General features: G+C 38.9%; 2 protein-coding genes across 2 annotated transcripts in view; one reads left to right on the top strand and one right to left on the bottom strand.

Annotated features, from left to right (window-relative positions):
* The window catches only part of cd109 (CD109 molecule), an 85,606-nt gene extending 74,139 nt beyond the window's left edge, over nucleotides 1-11,467 (bottom strand). The window contains exons 1-15 of the mRNA XM_071532265.1: nucleotides 11,462-11,467; nucleotides 11,318-11,349; nucleotides 10,076-10,230; nucleotides 9,935-9,963; nucleotides 7,645-7,881; nucleotides 7,113-7,238; nucleotides 6,210-6,249; nucleotides 5,336-5,417; nucleotides 4,500-4,593; nucleotides 4,041-4,179; nucleotides 3,110-3,219; nucleotides 2,411-2,686; nucleotides 1,462-1,563; nucleotides 980-1,042; nucleotides 12-185 (exon numbers count right to left, since the gene is read on the bottom strand). Of these exons, the coding sequence (XP_071388366.1) occupies nucleotides 12-185; nucleotides 980-1,042; nucleotides 1,462-1,563; nucleotides 2,411-2,686; nucleotides 3,110-3,219; nucleotides 4,041-4,179; nucleotides 4,500-4,593; nucleotides 5,336-5,417; nucleotides 6,210-6,249; nucleotides 7,113-7,238; nucleotides 7,645-7,881; nucleotides 9,935-9,963; nucleotides 10,076-10,230; nucleotides 11,318-11,349; nucleotides 11,462-11,467 (1,665 nt within the window). The remainder of the gene's footprint in view (nucleotides 1-11; nucleotides 186-979; nucleotides 1,043-1,461; nucleotides 1,564-2,410; nucleotides 2,687-3,109; nucleotides 3,220-4,040; nucleotides 4,180-4,499; nucleotides 4,594-5,335; nucleotides 5,418-6,209; nucleotides 6,250-7,112; nucleotides 7,239-7,644; nucleotides 7,882-9,934; nucleotides 9,964-10,075; nucleotides 10,231-11,317; nucleotides 11,350-11,461) is intronic.
* A 2,688-nt stretch (nucleotides 11,468-14,155) lies between these two features.
* On the top strand, nucleotides 14,156-17,169 carry naa20 (N-alpha-acetyltransferase 20, NatB catalytic subunit). The gene is made up of 4 exons (XM_071532266.1): nucleotides 14,156-14,263; nucleotides 14,970-14,994; nucleotides 15,915-16,005; nucleotides 16,937-17,169. The coding sequence occupies exons 1-4, from the start codon at nucleotides 14,211-14,213 to the stop codon at nucleotides 17,167-17,169; spliced, it is 402 nt and encodes a 133-aa protein (XP_071388367.1). The 5' UTR covers nucleotides 14,156-14,210.
* Nucleotides 17,170-19,000: the final 1,831 nt, after the last annotated feature.

Raw genomic sequence — 19,000 nt, 5'->3', positions numbered from 1 at the left:
CAGACAACCACCTGGTTTTTTAAGACTTGATTGATGGGCAGCTCTAGCACATCATTGATGATCTCTCCATCCGGACGCACACAGTAGACTATGATGCAGGCCCGAGGAGCCCAGGAATCCTCTGGGGTTAGAGAGAGAGAACCAGACGCTTTCCCAGCAGAAACGATCTGACCTCTGGACTTCACCTGCACTCACAGACACACAAGAAAATACATGTCAGGCCTTTTTTCCAAATGCATGATTTGATATACTAGAACAGTGGTTCTCAACGTGGGGTCCAGGGACCACCAGGGGTCCTTGAGGGGGATCCAGGGGGTCTCCAGCAACTTGATGAATTGTTACATTTCAGCATTATTTAATTTACAAGCAGTAAACACAGTTAGAGAATGTAGAAGAAAATACAATTTTGATCATAGTTTCTGTTATCTCTCTACCTACAATGCGAATAGTCATGGCATTCTGGACAAAATCATATCTGAAAATAAAAATATTCTCAGATATGGGTCCGAGAGACAAAATCTCATCAAATGGGGGTCTGTGGCTCTAATGTGGACTAAATTAGGGGTTCATTGTATAAAAAAGGTTGAGAATCACTGTACTAGAAGGTTTTAGATAGTTGATATCTAAGAATGTTTCATAGTAAGAAATGTCACCTTCTCCCCATTGAATCATATCCCCTCTAAAAAATCCCTTCTATTTCCCTCCATAACTCTTAAATGATTTCTTTTCGTAGCACTTTGCTCTTACATGATCATTCTATAGTCACAGAAATATTGTCAAACCAGTACGGCCCAAACCCTATTTGTTCCTTTTAATTTTGATAATCTAGGAATGTAAACTTATTCTACTGTTGCACTCATTGCACGCCGCTCTAAATGAGAACCTGAGCTGAATGAATATAATGTAAAATGTAAAAATGTAAATGAATCAAGCATGAAATAATAAAATATCCTGTCTGATTGCCAGCTGAGGTACTTACCATGTAGTGAATCTCAGATATTTGAAAATTGCTCTTAATTGGCAACAGGAGGGACACACCAACCTTAAAAAAAAAAAGGTTTTGTCACTTAATATGATTAGATCAAACACAAAACATAAACACTCATAACTAATTTGGCATCCCAGAACCGAAGAAAGGATTTGAATTTGTATTTAGACTTGATTATAATATAGACTAATGTGGTGCAAGAAATGTAGGATTTTTGTATTTTGTGCTGCACTGAAATGCATTTGTATTTATTGCGAGTGTGTGTGTGTGTGTGTGTGTGTGTGTGTGTGTGTGTGTGTGCCGTGCTGAAGGCATATATTGCATGAAATGGGGGTGAGTCATTTGAGTGCAGATGTATCATTGTACTATCTGTATATCCTGTTTTTGCAACAACAACAACACTTTCCCAACAATTTCCCTGAAGGGATAAAGTCTGTATCACACCTTATTGGCTGTATGTTCCCCATGTTTACCTGTGGAGGCCAATGGGGATTCTGAATCTGCAGGTAGGACTGACTGGGAGATGTGTAGCTTCTATAGAGCTGTAGTGTCTTTTTGCTGTCCTCAAATGAAGCCTAGGAGTCAAAGAAACAGAAAGATAAATATGTAACAGAGCCTTTACTTTTTTCCTCTTGATGCTAATATTCTATTCATAGAAAATCTCACGGGCATCTGCACCTGACCAGAAGATCCCACTTTGTCTCTCTTCTAGATGGTTAACACCTCTGCAATTCTAACATCTATTTCGGCGTCCCACATGGTTCAGTTCTAGGTCCTCCTAATGTTTTCATTTTTCATGCTCCATCATAGTTGTATTATCCATGAATATGGCTTTTTCTTTTTCTTTCCCTCTCTTGATAATGCACAACCTTTCATAGCAATAAAACCTGTCAGTGCTAATTAAGGTTTTGAAGTGTTTCGCATGGAAGGTTGGAAAAAATAAAATTCTCTCTTAGGGGAACCACTGATGGTTTCTTCAAGTTATGGAGACCATTTATTGAGTATTTCAATAACCTGTCAACCATTCCTCCAGACTAAGAATCAGATCTCTGGCCTGTTTACTACATGTATAATCTGTCCTTCCTAACTTGATCCATTAAGTATGCTGGTACCTTTATCACCTGTCAGTCTATTCCATTTACTCCACTAAATAACAATGTTTAACTCCCTGACGAGTCTCCCTACCCTCCCTTCTCCTTTTTTTTTATTTATTTATTTATTTTTTCCTTTTCTCTCTTATGTTGCTGTTTGGTTTTGGTTTGTTTATTTTTTTCTTTTACAACTTCTTGAATTGCGATGCTATAGTTACAGTAAAAGTAAAATATGGTGAAAATATGTAATTGACCATTGACTATGTTGTACTTGTCTCGCTTTCACCGATAAAAACAGTTGACAAATGAAGTGTTTCGCAGCTTTCCTTACGTCGATAGTGAGCGTTTCAGTATCATCCGAGAGTTGAATGAAAAGGGGAATGACTCCGTCTGCGGGGACAGGAAACTCCATCTCTTGGAGAGGTGCCTCCTCCGGCAGGGGAGGAGTGGTTTCCAAAGGCTCTGACATGTTTGGGAATCGGGGCAACATGTTTTCTAACTCATCCCATCTCATACTCCATGGCCTGTGCTGCATCACTGAAACTGTAACAGTCTTTCTCTGGTCCTCTTGGGACAGGGGTTGGTTGTTGTATGTGGATACTTTCAGCTGTAAAATCAAGAAAACATTGATAGTGTACCATTAAATTTGCTTTACAATTTAATGCTGTAGGTATATTTATGGAACAATATGTCAAATCTACTGTCTATGGTATCTGCTGTCCACTGTACATTTACTCTACATGAGGAATTAAGTGATTCTGATTATGAAGTTGATATTTCAGCGGTGATGGTACCTGTTGTCCTTTGTGCTGAGAGCTAGTAGTGGTGGCAAAGCATGAATGAAGTCTGGCTCTGAAAAGATTAGCTCTCAAACACAAAAGCTCACTCGCCTTAATACCCAGACACTGATCTGAGGCCGTATGAGACAGTGATATGCCTCGCTATCGTGGATCTGATCACACTGCAGAAGCGTTTTAGAAATAAATCTCAAATAACTTGATTTGACAGTCAGAAATGTTGCTTCCCTTACCTTAGCGGTGAAGTTCAAAGAGGGCCTTAATATTTTGGGATAGCCTTCAAAGGCCAGTTTATATCGGCACCTTGCCAGAGACACTGTTGCTGTATTGTTATAGGTGAGACCTGAAAAATAAGAATGCATTGACAGTGATATGTGAGTTAGGAGAAATCACCGCGCTCAGACAGTTGTTGCTTGATCCTACTAATCAAAAGATCCAGGCTAACTGAAATGATGCGGTCGCACACAACAAAAATAGTTTTTAAAATAATTTTTTCTTTGCAATATGGCTTCCATTGCTGAAACACTGCAGCGCTCCTACTGTCGTTATGTTTTGAATTATCCAACTGGAAACATTTTTGCACTTTCAAATTGACTGACTGAGCTTTTGATACAAGGACTGAGAGTTTAACAGGAGTTCTCTTTTTTATTGGCCTTTATTTATAAAGACTGTAAATGGAGCATTTAATGCATCATATTTTATTATCCTCTGTTCTTTTATGTAACTTTATGTATGTTTATATATGTATATGCATATATGACTATACCTGCATTTGTATATATCAGTAGACTTTCTCTACCTTTTTTGTTCATAACTGGTCTGTGATCTCCATTCTGTCTAGTTAATATACTTTGTTCTACAGTTGTTTACAGTATTTTTCTTCTCTTTTCTGATGTTTCTACATGTTTATGTTTCTGTGTCAGTTCTGTGTGTTTTGTGTTGTATTTTTGTCTATTAAAAAAAAACAGGAGTTCTCCATCTCCACATTTTGAGGCAATAACATGTTTTTTCACGTTGCTAATATTTGTAAGCTCTGAGGTATTTTGAGTTACCATTAGTTATGACCACTAAAAATATCTCCAGCCAACCCTTTACTCTTCACTCTACAATGACTCATAAATAAGTGAAGCATGATGCTGATATTGGGAAATAAAGAGTGATTACCTGTTATGTCTTCTGTAACATTAACCACAATAGTGAGAGACTCATCCATATAGCGTTCATAGGACCAATAGTCTTCAGATCGTTTGTTCATTTCATTGTAGTCGGGAACATCAAACATAATGTCTGTGGTGTGGTCAATCTGTATCAAAGCAACATTGATATTACATATATTTGGTCAACATTCACACATGCAAAGGAATGTAACATGTTAATATAACAATTTTTTTTTTTTTTTAAATGCATCAGTTATTTGTGATCATTTAGCTGTGTGCAATAGTATTTGGATTAATTGCATATAGCAACAGATTCAAATGGATAAACAGTATATCACAATGATTAAGCTAATGTCCATCGTTATTCCCTAGATGGTTTTTGATGTTGAAAATAGTCAGAATACATCAAAGTTTATAGCAATTTGCTTCCAAATCATAGTTGGGGCCCTGAACAGAGATGACATACCTCTTTTTCCTCATGATAAGCTACTTCAATGCCATGAAAATGATGGAGGAATGTTATACTCATGCGTCCCTGGACAGGCTTGCCATAGATGTACCTATAGGGACCAGAACACAACGCTATGAATGAGAAGCAGGACACTGCTGAAAATACTCAGTGAACCTTCCCTGTTGAAATAAAGATTAAAAATGACAGGATAAGTGGATTTGTACGGAGCCCGGGAGTGGCCATCGGGAGAAAAATAATTTATGTTGTGGCCACGATTTACTGTAACGTGCGCACGATATGCAGTTCGAGCTCTCGTTTTCTCTTTTTCGTGAGCACAAGATACAATTCGTTCCCTAGATTTCCTCTTTACGTGCCCACAAATTTCCAAAACGTGCCCTCGAAATAGTGATATCGTGCTCTCGATATATAATATAATACATGCGCTCTTCACAAGCTTATAAAGAGTCAGTGCACATATTGGTGATTATGTTTAAATGTGGCCTGTCCTGGGTGTGTCGCAGCCACCTGAGTGTGTTTACATGGCCTGAAGGTTAAGCGGCTAAATATGTTGCAATATTTGGGGGATTTGTAAATAGACAATGGATATTAACATACCAAATCCTTACTAGGCCTATCTGCTATACCTAAAAGGTTCCTTTTAAGTTGCATTTTTTTCTAAACTGCACAGTTTAACAAAATCGAGGGAACGAATTGTATCTCGTGCGCACGAATGGACTAAAACGTGTGCACTTTACAGTAAATCGTGGACTCCATATAACTTTTTTTCTCTCCCAATGGCCACTCCCGGGCTCGGTAGATTTGTAAGCTACAGGATGAGATGACAGACTCACTCGGCGGTGACAGAGCCCCAGAGGCTGTCCTCCTGATAAATGACAGCCGGAGCTTCTATCAGAACCACAAACTTTGGCAGCACTGGAACCAAACAAACAACACATGGATTTCAGCATCATCTGACTATAATGTTTTGCCATTGACTTTCTATGCAACAGGATATAACTAGGCCTAACGCATGGAATATTGTACATTCAAACAACATAGTTAACATCACTTACTATGAAAAATGGATTTGAACACCATCAGTGATAATTCACCATGATTATCTGCACAACTGTATTATACATATAGCTGGGCTTTACACATAGCATACTGGACAGAATAAACAACTAATATCAATCAGTATGAAAAGTTACATTACCGCTGCACTAGACAACTTTGTACACTGGCAGCCCCAAATGGCAGCGGGAGGCAAGTTTTTGAATTTTGCAGACTTCAAAACCCAGAACTCATTTTATCTCAAGAACTCAATTTTATATATTTTTTAGCTGACACCAGAATTTAAAATAGGCAAATAGAGCAAATCTGTAGTGTCTCAGTTAGAGAGGATGGGACACTCTTCTCTGCTGCAGTGATTTGATTTATTTTTAAATACCAAAAAAGTCTTGGCGAGTGCAGCTTTAACTAATAGATTTGTTCTAAATTCTCCATACCAAGGGACAGTGCAAGATATACTGCATCATTACTCTGCACCAATATCACCCAGACCAATTTCTGTACATTTATGGTACTTGCCGAGTGAAAGTGATTCTAATTATTTGACAGAAATTTAGATTTCCTCGTAGAATCATCCAGCTTTCACTGTACAAAGAAAAGGTGGGAGAAATGTCATGTCAGGTCGAACATGGAGGCCAGATAGAGCATACGCACCGTAATGAGCCACGCTGAAATGCTTCTCACTGAGAACTCCCTGTGAAACAGACACTCGGTTTCAAATACAAACACATTTCTGTAGGAAGGAAACAAGTCATCTGCATTCCTTAGCTAAACTCCCTCTACAGTACAGCAAAACAAGTGAAGTAATGTGGCAGCAGGGTGAGAAACTTTCAGTGTACATACTGTATCCATTATGCCTTAACAATTATTTCCCTGTAGACATATTCAACAAGTGCTGCATGTTGTAGATATCTTTGGATATTTGGATATTTCATCCAAATTTACAAAAAATCCTAGACAAGTACATGATATCACTGCAAAAAATTACAAGCTGTCCATTGATTTTATCTTGTCTCCAGACCTATCAGCTTATTTCATGATATTTTTAGTCAAATTCTCTCACTGCACTAGTTTCAATAAATTTCACTTGATTCATGCCAATATGACTTCTTTCAAGAAATCATCATAAAACAATGAAGCAAATCTTGAAACAAGAAGTTACATCGTCCTGAAAAAAAGTAAAATTTGTTGAAACCCGTAAAATTATCTGTCAGTGCAGTAAGATGATTTCACTAAAAAAATCCTAAAAAGCTTGATAGGTCTGGATACAAGATAATACAACAAGCACAAAATAGAAACAGGTGCGCTTCTTCCAAAAGGCTACTTTGTAGCTGGGTGCTGGACTTCAATGATAAGAGTTTGAGAAAGCAGCACACCAAGCAGTCATGGCCAAAAAATAAATTGGTGAAAATGAGGTGACGTCTTTTTTGTTATATTTTTTTAAATAACAAGTGTGTCAGTTTTTGCGGTGTATCCTTAACAACAAGGACTTACTCATGAAACAAACGTCACTGCAGCATGATGTGGAGTGTTTTGGGTCAGATGACACAAACTCACATTGACTGAAGTTACGATGGTCCAGTTGCCGAGAGGAGGGTTCTCCGACAGCTGGAACTCTTTGGATATGACTCCCAGAACGCTGTCCAGAGAAAGCCACTGTCTGATCATGTTTCCCCTGGGATCCTGGATTGATAAAAAAAAGAAAAGATTATTACAACTCCTGGAAAGTCCTGGCTCGCACGTTATTTTCAAGACTGTCCCATACAGCAAGAGGCAGCGGAGCTTGCTGTTTCAACTGACAGCTGACTCGGGAGCCTATATTGTCTGTGGGTCCAAGAACTACAGGTACGGAAGAGACAAATTCTATATAGGTCCAAAATTGCTGAACTTATCCTTTAATGTACAGTTAACTTTGATTGATATTGCAGATGTTTAATTTATTCTCTGGGATAATTGGGATGTAATTAGAAGCATAATAATAAAATACAGCATATCAAAAATATAAAAAATATAAAGAAGCAGTATGTCAATAATCATGTCATTTTGAGAAATGTACTAATTTGTATACGGCTATGCCGATGACACACACCTTGATGATGATGTCTCCGGGGCTGACGTAGGGCTTCCCATCGGGGTGAATGGACACGGCCCGGATCTTCACCAGCTGGCCGGGCCGGTACTTCGGTCGGTCCGTCTGGATGAAGGTGGACAGGCCTTTGGGGTGGAAGCGTAGCTGTGTGGAGTTGGAGAAAACCACGACGCTCCCCAGATAACCTCTGACCTCCAGCCGGTACGGGTGCCAGTAGCTCAACTCGCTGTCAAGGATCTGCAGGGAAAAAACATGGGGATCAATAACAAGGAATTTTAAAGAGGGTCAGTCTTAAGGAGCACAGATCCAAACTAATAAGTAATTTAGGGTTCAGCCAATATGAGTTTTTGACAGCTGATACTGGTATTTCGATATTTTGCGCTGATATTTAATATTTTTAAATTGCACAATTGTCTTGACAAAAAATTCCAAGTAATTCCAATTCCAAATTCCAAGTTATTAACAGTAATAACCCTATTTAATCTTAAAGATAAAAAAGTGAATCTGTGAATAGAGTGAGACAATCTGACTTGTTTCCAGTGAAGCCCAACTTCCTTCAAGAATTTTCTTGAATCAAATGACCTGTTGAATGAAGTGGGCTAAACTGCCGTGTTTCAAGAAATTGTCCCTTTTTTTTTAACATAATCACTGAAAGAACTGAAACAGGGTTGGAGACAAGTGAAATTATATACAAGTGCAAGTACTCCAAGTAGACCAAATGATATTAGACCAGAAACCAAGCAGATTGTAGTTTTAGTTCTACAAACATGTGGGAGGCTGAGCTGCTCTGGAGGCAGAAATAATCTGATTGGTTGAGTTAAATCTTAGTGGGTGGAGCCAAAGAACCATAGCTATACAAAGTGCAAGTTAGCTAACTGGCAAACTTAAATGGAAAAGAAGGAACTCTGGTCAAAATATAAGTAAAAATGGTTATAATTATGTTTTTCATTCATTCATGACTGTAGTATTTATGATGTTGAAGGTCAGCAGCTAGCTAACTAGCTTACCAAGCTAGCTATAGGCTAGTATGGCTAGTTTGAACGTGAATGTCAGCTAGCTAACTAGCTAACCTAGATCAGTGATTCTGAACCTTTTTCATATCAAGGACCCCTAATTTAGTCCACATTAGGGCCCCAGACCCCCATTTGATGAAATTTTGTCTCTCAGACCCAAATCTGAGAATATTTTTTATTGTTAGATATGATTTTGTCCAGCATTCCCATCTGTATTGAGGGATAACAGTGAAACTAATCATTCTTCTACATTCTCTAATTGAGTTAACTTCTTGTAAATGAAGTTATGCTGAAGTTTAACAATTCATTAAACTTTCTGGGGACCCCCTGGAACCCCCTCAAGGACCCCTGGTGGTCCCCGGACCCCAAGTTGAGAACCACTGACCTAGATAACTTAGTATGGCAGATTGTATTGTTTCAGTTAGTAGCAGAGTGCTAGCCTTCATAATATCCTCTCTTTTTCACTGAGCTTCAGTCTAATGTTACTTAGCCAGAAAAACTGTGGTTCTTTGGTTCCGCCCACAGAGGTTTAACTCAACCAATCAGATTATTTCTGCCTCCACAGCAGATAAATGTTTGCAGAAATAAAACTACGATCTGCAGACACCAATGTAGGCCAATGGACCAAAGGAGCGACCATTCTCTCAGGAAGAATGAAAGGCTGTGATACCTAAACCGTGATTGAACTTGTTTGTGTAAGTCTGTTTTCTATGCTGCTCTGACAATGCAGATCCAACCGGACCAAAGTCTTCTCAGGTGTCCATAAACAAAAGGATGGGAGGCTGGGAACTTCAGGCCTGAGGCTTCAGTCCAGATAACAGGCTTTCACTCTGGATCTGCTCAACATCTGTTTGAATTTATGTGTTTGTATCTGTTTCCATCCCACATTGTTAGTTTATACTTCCAGGAAAAATCCCTCCTCTCTGCACTGAAAACAGATAATCAGTGTTTCCTCTGGGTTCATTCAGCGAGGACACTTTTCCCACTGATAGAGGACATGAGAAATTAAAATATCAGTATCAAATTTGTAGTCTTAACGGTCAGAATGACTGTTTTTATCATGATAAAGTATCCAAAGAGAAACATCTTTAACACCACAGCCTGTAGGAGAAAACAGGAGGGACCAAAACTAACAATTGGCCCTGAAGCACTAGTGCTGCATAAAATTAGGTAATTCAAATCTGGAGATAAAACCCCTAATCCCACTTTCATATTATACAAAATCCTCACTGTCACATTACACTGTACAGCTTAAAAATAAACTGTGATGTACTTACAGGTGGTAAACACAGCAGCCCAGTTGAACCTTTAAACAGACAAATAACATTGGGTGATTTCAGTTACACCATCAGCTCATTATTATTCTAAGCAAATTTCAGATAATTAGCTGTTTCCAAGGTGAGTTTTTAAAGGTTTACCTCCATCGATTGCAGTTGAATTTGAAGCCACGCTACTGTTGCCATGTACAATCTCAGCGAGCACAGTGAGGGGCGAGGCGGTCAGGACGGTGACGGACAGGGTGGTCGGGACTCCGGGCCGCAGCGTCCCGGGAGCCAGCAGCAGGTAGGAGGGCAGAGGGCCAGGGCTGGAGGTGGGGGGGAACCAGGAGGGGGTAAGTTTATACACACACACACACACTGAGCCGTCCTGCAGGGGAAAACTGCACCCTGGGTCACAAACTCTTATTAACTCCATATATAAAATGTGCATCAGTGTGTGAATATAGATATAAAATGTGCAAATGTAATAACGTAATATATAGAGCTAGAGCATCTGCAGCGAACGTTTTCTGAGACCTGGTGTTGGACAGCTTCTTCATACTTTATAACACAATAACACTTAATATAATATATAATATAACAGTGATTCTCAGCCTTTTTCATATCAAGGAACCCCTAATTTAGTCCACATTTGGGCCACAGACCCCATTTGATGAGATTTTGTCTCTCGGACCCAAATCTGAGAATATTTTTATTGTTAGATATGATTTTGTCCAGAACTCCATGACTGTCTGTGTTGCAGGTAGAGAGATAACAGAGAAACTATGATCAGAACAGTCATTCTAAAATTACAAAATAATGAAGTTTAACAATTCATCAATTTGCTGGGGACCCCCTGGAATGCCCTCAAGGACCCCTGGTGGTCCCCGGACCCCACGTTGAGAACCACTACTCTATAACATCCTCCAGTCTGCATACTGGCGATGGCAGAGCCAATCAGCTCAATATGCAATGATAATATGGAATTATAAGGGTCTATCTGCATGGAGTGCAGTTCTGAGAAACTGAACATCTAGGTTTAGATTTAGCTGGTAAGTCTGTTATGTACTCTATCTTTTTAAATATTTACCCCACAAAACGTTCTTCTTTAAAGGAACCACACACACAAGCAAAGTAAACACTGAAGTAAACAAGATCAACTGATTTTTTATAAAAACAAGTTCAGATAGAACCTTATGATTCCCAGCTCATGAAGTGTCACTTAGGCCTGTTTACCCTGTGTGTGTGTGTGTGTGTGTGTGTGTGTGTGTGTGTGTGTGTGATGCTGCCTGGTACCTGGCTGTGGTCTCCTGGGCTGCAGGCAGAGCAAACAGAGCGAAGAATCCCCAAACCTGGAGCCACTCCATCTGACCGAGCCGCTCTGCCGGCCGCTCCGCTCCGTCTGAGTCAGGATCAGGATCAGGATCAGACCGCTTCAGTCACAGCTTTCATACCTGTGGAGAAAAGTAGACAGGTAACACCTCCTACACCCCCCCCCCCCCCTCCTACCCCCCCCCCCCCCCCTTAGGGAAGACGCTTAGCAACCTCCATGAAGCCTCTCTGCTATGATTAAGACTGGATATCATCTGATGAAGGGAGGATCGGGTCACAGAGGGCAGAACTCACCCCAGGGAGAGGCTTTTTGTTTTTTTCAGGACGTCCCGGGGGTGGGAGGCTGTTCTGGAACAGATTGTATTTAGACACACAGGAGAAAACACACCTGCAGCTTTAGTTGCAATGGGTGAAGGAAACTCCAACTTCCATCTTCAAGTCAGGCTACTGCCAAGAAAAACAGGTATAAATACTTACTTTATAATCACTGGTAACACTTTACAATAAGGGTCACTAAGTTAAGTTAACAGTAACTTAATTAACAGTTAACTAATGTGTAATTTACTAACGGTGTTCATGTTAACTAAGGTATTAATTTATACATTATTTAATAGTTTATAAAGATGACTATTAAATAATGTATAAATTAATACCTTAGTTAACATGAACACCATTAGTAAATTACAACTTAGTGACCCTTATTGTAAAGTGTTACCTAATCACTATGAAACCAAACCCCTTAATTCTATCCCTGAAATGTCCTTTATTTCTCTATTACATAAACATTAATTATCCATTACAAGTAACAGCTTTAATAAAGTAAGGTTAGTATCATGGGTTTATAAAGGGATTTATTCATGGGTTGGTTCACAGAGACGCAAGAAATTAAGGGATTTTTCATGTCTTTCATGTCTTATGCAGGTTTACAGGTTATTAAGTGGAATTTAATGGAAAGTTCCTGTCTCCCTCAATTTGTCATTAAATTAGAAAGTAAGCAGTCAAGATTAATGAGGAGTTTAAGGAGGTTTTGATGGGGTCTCCTCCATTAATAACGCCTTAATTAATGTTAAGGGGATGCTGCATGAATTAAGGGGTGAATTAATTTAAATTAATGAAAATATAAGGTTATTTTAAGGGATTACTAGTTCGTAGAGACTTGTATCCTTTTTTTAAATCCCCACTGCCTTCCTGGGTTTTCCTTTATCTATAAAGCAAAATATAATATCAATCTTCACCATAAAACAAATATCCAATAAACTTGCCACAGCATGACACACTGCCTTATTTCAAGATGGTGTCTCTTGATTCAAGAAAATTATTAAAACAAGTTGGTTTGCGGTGGAAAACGGTGACAGTGTCTCATCACATTTGCAACATTTTTCACTTGTTATAAAGGAAACAAGATTTTAAGACTCAATACTAGACCAGATCACCTGTTCAGATGGACATTTCTTCAGTGTACAGCAAAAACTGACTTATTTAAAGCTTATTTCAGTTTTTTTTTTTTTTTTAGTGAAATCATCTCATTGCACTGGCAGATAATCTTTCCGGGTTCAACAAATTTGACTTTTTTTTCAGGAGAATGTAACTTGTGTCAGAACATTTACTTTATAATGATTTGTTGAAAGAAATGGAGGCGTACGATCAAAACAATGATGCATCATGGGCACAGTGAAGAGGAGGAGGAAGAAGAAGAGGAAGAGGAGGAGGAAGAACATGGGTTACAGGATGAAGAGGAGGATGAACTCCAGAACTGACCGGACTTTGTTTTTTGAATGTCTGAATGAATCAAGCCTCTGTTGGCAGGATGGATGTTGGTGTTATTCTGAGTGAAAATGGGATTATTGTCCAATCCATCAAGATTGAGCAGTAGAGGAGATATCATGTTATTAGGAATTCTGTCCTGCTTAATCCCAAGAGTTGAATGTTATTCAAAGGCTTAAAAAGTTGAGCTTTCATTTTTTTTTTTTGTAATTCAAATATTTATTGTTTCAACCTGTACGGTACATGGCAGTGCAGTTATACATTCCTTTGTGGTTTACATTACAAATGAAAATTCCAAATGCCATACATCTCAAAAAAAAAAAGAAAAAAAAAAGAAAGCAACTAAACAAGTAAATAAATGAATAGGAAGGGAATCTGTACGTTAGGCATATTATAAGTCTGTCAATTTAATACAGTTCCAGAAATCGACCCAAGATGGAGCCTCTTTCCTCATTGCACTATTCATCTTATCAAGCAGTGACTCATATGAGGCTGTTGTTGTCATTGTATCGGCCCATTCTCCTAACTCTGGCATTTTTGTTGTTTTCCAATATCTAAGTATTATTCTGGTAATACTTTTCCAAGCCAATTACTCAAACATTCCAAAACTTTCCTCCAAAACAACTGGATATTTTGGCATTCCCAAATGCAGTGCAGTAGTGTGCCTATCTCCCTCTGACATTTCCAGCACAGATTATTTTCCCCAATAAACCCATTCTATGGAGTCTTAGTGGTGTCCAGTAGAAACGGTGTATTATCTTATATTGGGAAGTTGAGCTTTCTTAATAGGAATCATGTGGTGAACAATGGTGGAAATAAGAAATAGAACTCCATTAATGTTTGAAAGTTTTCATATGCTTGAAAGAAGGTGCTGTTCATTATTTCAACAGCAGATGGCGATGACTGGAGAGATTACCAACAGCAGTCAATCAAACTTTATTTATGGACATTTCATTGACAAGGAAAAACTTGCTATAGATAAAAAAGAAAAGATCCAAACACAAAAAAACTGCAAACTGGACATACACACATAAAACCACACTACACAGAAAAAATACAATGTAGGCCTACACACACTCCTCCACGTGTGCTCCCTCCTCGGCGGTAGGGGGCGCCAGTCTCTTTCTTTCTCTCTTCTGAAACAAGCCGATGTCTCTTTTCCTCTGTAAGGTGAAAGGACACACAGCAGTAAGCCAAGATGACAACATTACGAGCCTTCACATGCGATGATTTGTTTAAATTCAACAACATGTGAGTCAAATCTTGTCAGTTTTACGGCCTAGGTTAAACTATCTCCCTTTATTCTGTCTATTTGACAAGAGGCTCTGTACAGTCTGGTGTCTGAGCTGCAGCAGCGTTAGCAGGCTAGCCAGTGTGACCATGGAGCCACTCCAGCCCGTTCTCTCTAGGATGGAGAGAGCTTCGAGCCGAGCTCCATTAAAAAATCTGTCAATTTTAATGCTTTCTTGATTATCGGCAAACATACACACCTCTAGGAACAGAAGTTAAGACATTTTCTGAGTCATCAGTAGCCAGTGGTAAATTCGGCATATATTTAGTCCAAAAAACACCTATTATTTTAATAAAATTGGGATTTGGTTCGCTTGATGTTCCCACAGTCTTCGTCCGCTAAAATACACCGTGGTTGGCTTTGAGGAGCAGGGTGAACCAATTACAAAAGTTCAATTTTAATTGAAATAAGTGCTTTTTGGTCGACCATGCATATGCCGAATTTACCGGTAGACGCTACGAATCTGTACATAATCTTCAGCTATGTTCTACCAGGTGTTAACGTTTGCCAGTAAACAAGGAAACATTAAACTACCTGATTTTTGAGTTAAGTTTGGCGTATGGTTCTCCACTTATATGAGAACAGAACGTGTCGGGGTTAACGTTACATCTAGTAATACGTTAGTCTCGATTGAAGGCTAATGTCTGTCTCTTTCTCCTCCAACAGCAACCTCGACCCTCTGACAGAAACAGTATCCTTCTTTTTTATGTTATGATAAGCTGCTAGCTAGCTAACGTTAGCCTGACTTACTTGGCTAACCTCCACATGTTGCATGTTGTCAGCTGTCACCTCTGATCAGTCAGAAACAACCTGTAGCCAAACTCACGATACACACTTTCCCTGTTTCCTTATCTAGATCAGGGTTAAATCTGTTGCTCTCACAGCAGTTATGCATTTTGTTACTGGTGTGCTGTTTTCCTCCCTACTTTGTTATATAGTTAGCATTAGATTCTGTTCTTCAATCCACCTGTCTGTTTCTTTCTTTCTTTATTAGGATCCCCATTAGCACCAGCATAAACATTGGCTACAGTCATACACACTTATACACACTATAACTACATAAACACAACAAACAAAACAGCTCATCTCATTGAATTAACAATCAAGTACATACGGAAGAGAAACAATATTGTCATCCAGACATCAAGCCAAACACAAAAATTATAAATCAATCACAGTTCCTCAAGAATTAATAGTAAACTTGTAAATCCTTGTCTGAATGACCTTCTTAAATTATATATTTATCCATCCTGCGCTTTCACACATGTAATTCCAAGAAAATAGGATATTAAAATACATTTCTCATTCTCTGCCAAGGGGATTTCTACTTTCACCCAGGTATACATTTTATTTCCTACACCATTTTTTTCCTAGTTTACTCACACACAATTCAATTATGGTAATTATTCTATTGTAGGTTCTTTCATAATTGTCTTTATGCTTTATAGGTAGTGATGTTTTTATAATGGTTAGGGCTTTTGTCCAGTTAATTTTTGGCAGTGTGCAGAATTATTTATATATGTAAATGTAGAAACTAATGTTAATGCGCAGAAAAGCTTGGCTCTATCTATATATTTTCTGTGAAGACTTCCTTAACCCCTTGTCTCCCAGTATGGAATCCCATTCTACCTGCAGTACCTCGCCCACTGGCCGGAGTACTTCATAGTGGCCGAGGCTCCTGGTGGAGAGCTGATGGGCTACAGTGAGTCTTTCTGCTCTTTTATATTGTAATATCTGGCCGGCAGAGTCTTGAGAGGTGTATTCAGGACAGGGAAAGCCAAGGAATTGGATAAATTCTCTAAGGAAGTCAGGGAATTTTACAAATGGGTCACTTTCCAGGAATACAGCAGAATTTATTTTCCAGCTTGTTTCACACCTCTGTTGCCTCAGGTGGTTTTCAGCCACAACTGGAGTGGAAACCAGACTGAAAAACAACATGAACAAACCAGGAAGGAAGACACTTTTTTAGGTCATGGTCTCAGTTATGGAAAATCATGGAATATTTACTTTCCCCGGGTCCCAGGAAAAAGGGGATTACCCTGCAGGGAGCAATAAAGTACGATATCAGTATCTCATTATTAGGGCTGGGCGATATGGACAAAATCAAATATCACAATATTTTTGACCAAATACCTCGATATCGATATTGCGACAATATTGTAGGGATGAGTATTGGTGCTTTCACAAAATATTTACACAATGAGATTTTTGATAATCATCAGTATTGTGGATATAATGACTAAGTGGGTAAAGGCAAATAATAGAACAGCTAGAACAGTCTGGTAAGTGTATAAAATGACATCACTTTACTGTAATGCAGCCTTCAAAACCAGGAAAATACACTTATGCCATATCACAATATTACAATATCCAAAATCTAAGACGATATCTAGTCTCATATCATGATATCGATATAATATCGATATATTGCCCAGCCCTACTCATTATTATGAAAGGGAATTACCACAGAACTTCAGATTTGAAGCTTTCAGTGTTATTAACATTACATAAGGGCGCAGAGTTGTACCACCCATTCCACTTTTTCACTTGTCTTACTCCTGTGTTAATTAAACCAAACATGCTGAAGTGCTTGTTGCAGAGACCGAACGTGTTGCTGTTGTTCCTCGTTGCAGTCATGGGGAAGGCGGAGGGATCTGTGGCGCGGGAGGAGTGGCACGGCCACGTCACGGCTCTGTCCGTCGCCCCGGAGTTCAGGAGACTCGGCCTGGCAGCCAAGCTCATGGAGATGCTGGAGGAAATCTCAGAGAGGTTTGTTGCTGCGGGTGGTGGTGGTGTGGTGTGGTGGTTCACCTGGGCTGCGTTCACACTGCAGCTGTCACAGTTTAATCCACCAAGTCACAACTGACACAACTGACTAGTGATGCACAGATGTATCAGTTGAATATCGGAAATGGCCGATTTTTGCATTGTTGACTACAATCGGCCGATAAGATTAAATCCACCGATGGCAGTGGCCGATACTCATTAACATAAAATTGTGTCACTAATCTGTTCCAAAGACGTTCAAGTTTAAATGGAAGAATGTTATTTGTTTATTTTAATTAAAAAAGGCATTTTTGGTTATGTGAAAGAATGTTACAATGAAAGATGTCCCTTAAATCTATATGTTCATTTGCTTTCTATTTATTTAGTTCAATTTCAAAAAGGGCATTTTTGGTTATGTGAAAGTTGTTAAAATAAAAGCTGATCCTTGAATTCATTGCAAAGTATAATGAAGGACAGAATATAGATTGTTTTGGCAGGGCACAAACGGGTCAATACGAAACAAAATATCGGCAGGCTATCGGTATCGGCCGATTGTGGTGGGTTTTTTTTAATTGTCTATCGGTATCGGCCCAAAATTTCCATATCGGTGCATCCCTACAACTGACACAATTCAGATGTTTCCCCCTCACATCATGTGACTCAGATCTGATGTTTTTTAATCAGTGAACAGAAAAAAGCAGCATGGAGTCAAATTTTTTCACTTCCCATCTGAACCACATGGATATGAGCTACAAAATCTGATCCTGAGACCTACATGCGACTTGTATTTTGAATGCTCAGATCTGAATTTGCCAGTGTTGCCATGACAATAACTAAATCTTAAATAATTTAAATAAGATAATTGCCATAATTGTAGTAATTTTGACTAAGCAGTGTTAACAAGGAGGACAACATAACAGGGACAAACACTGCAAATTAGCTTAGAGGTTATAAATGTTATTACATGTAACAGACTATTTATTTTTAAATGTTATATGTATCTGTCCCTATTCAAATAAACATTGAATGAATGAATGAATGAACAAGACAGTGGGGCAGTGGTGGCCTAAAGGTTCGAGAAGTGAGCTTGTGACCGGAAGGTCGTCGGTTCAATCCCCCAGACCGGCAGGATAAATCTGGGTGGGGAAAGTGAAAAGCAGCTTGCCCCTCCCTCATTACCATCACTGAGCTGCCCTTGAGCAAGGCTCTTAACCACAACCGCTCCAGTGGAGCTGCTCAGTGGCAGCAGATCAGACTGTGTTTGTACTGGTCAGCTTCCAGGTGTGAATGTGTGTGTGAATGTGATCAGGGCGTTCCTGAAAAAGAGAGCATTGCTCTCAGTGAAACTCCCCTGAATAAATAAAGGTTAAAAAAAAAACAAAAAGAAGGAAAGACAAATAGCAGCTCATTCTGTCACTGAAATGTGTTGAAACAAGTGGGAGAAGTGGAAAAAAAAAATGGATCTTGTTTTGTTAGTTCCTCTGTGGATGGCTGCTTTTCCACATCACTGTCAGTTCATATTAGTGTCAGATATGAGTTTCATCCTAGACAAGCTATGAACTGTCATCCAAAAAAACTGAGTGGCAATTCAGAACTGAGCCTGAACCTGCAGTGTGAAGCTGTTTTCACACAAATAGGCATTTTGCAAAAAGCAGCTTTTTCAGGAATGAGGGAATTTATTTTCCCCTTTTTGCCCGTGGGTTTTTAAACAATTTTGAAAGTTTTGTGAGGTTCAACAGTCATGAAATTTACACAGCACATAAATAACTTCAAAAAACTGTAACTTCGATTGCATTAAAATATTACGTGCTTATGCTTTTGTATTTTCCTCTTAACTTGTTTTTCTATTTTAATCAGATTCTTTAATTCTTTTTTTTTTTATCTTTGTGAATTATATGTTCCTTATTCCTTTTATACTGAGAGGACCCAGC

The sequence above is a fragment of the Centroberyx affinis genome, unplaced genomic scaffold, assembly GCF_046629955.1.
Source record: "Centroberyx affinis isolate AG114_WGS23_722 - 3 ecotype Tasmania unplaced genomic scaffold, CSIRO-AGI_Caff_v1 ptg002182l_1, whole genome shotgun sequence".
In the NCBI taxonomy this organism is placed as follows: Eukaryota; Metazoa; Chordata; class Actinopteri; order Beryciformes; family Berycidae; genus Centroberyx; species Centroberyx affinis.
This window is presented reverse-complemented; position numbering and strand designations above follow the sequence as displayed.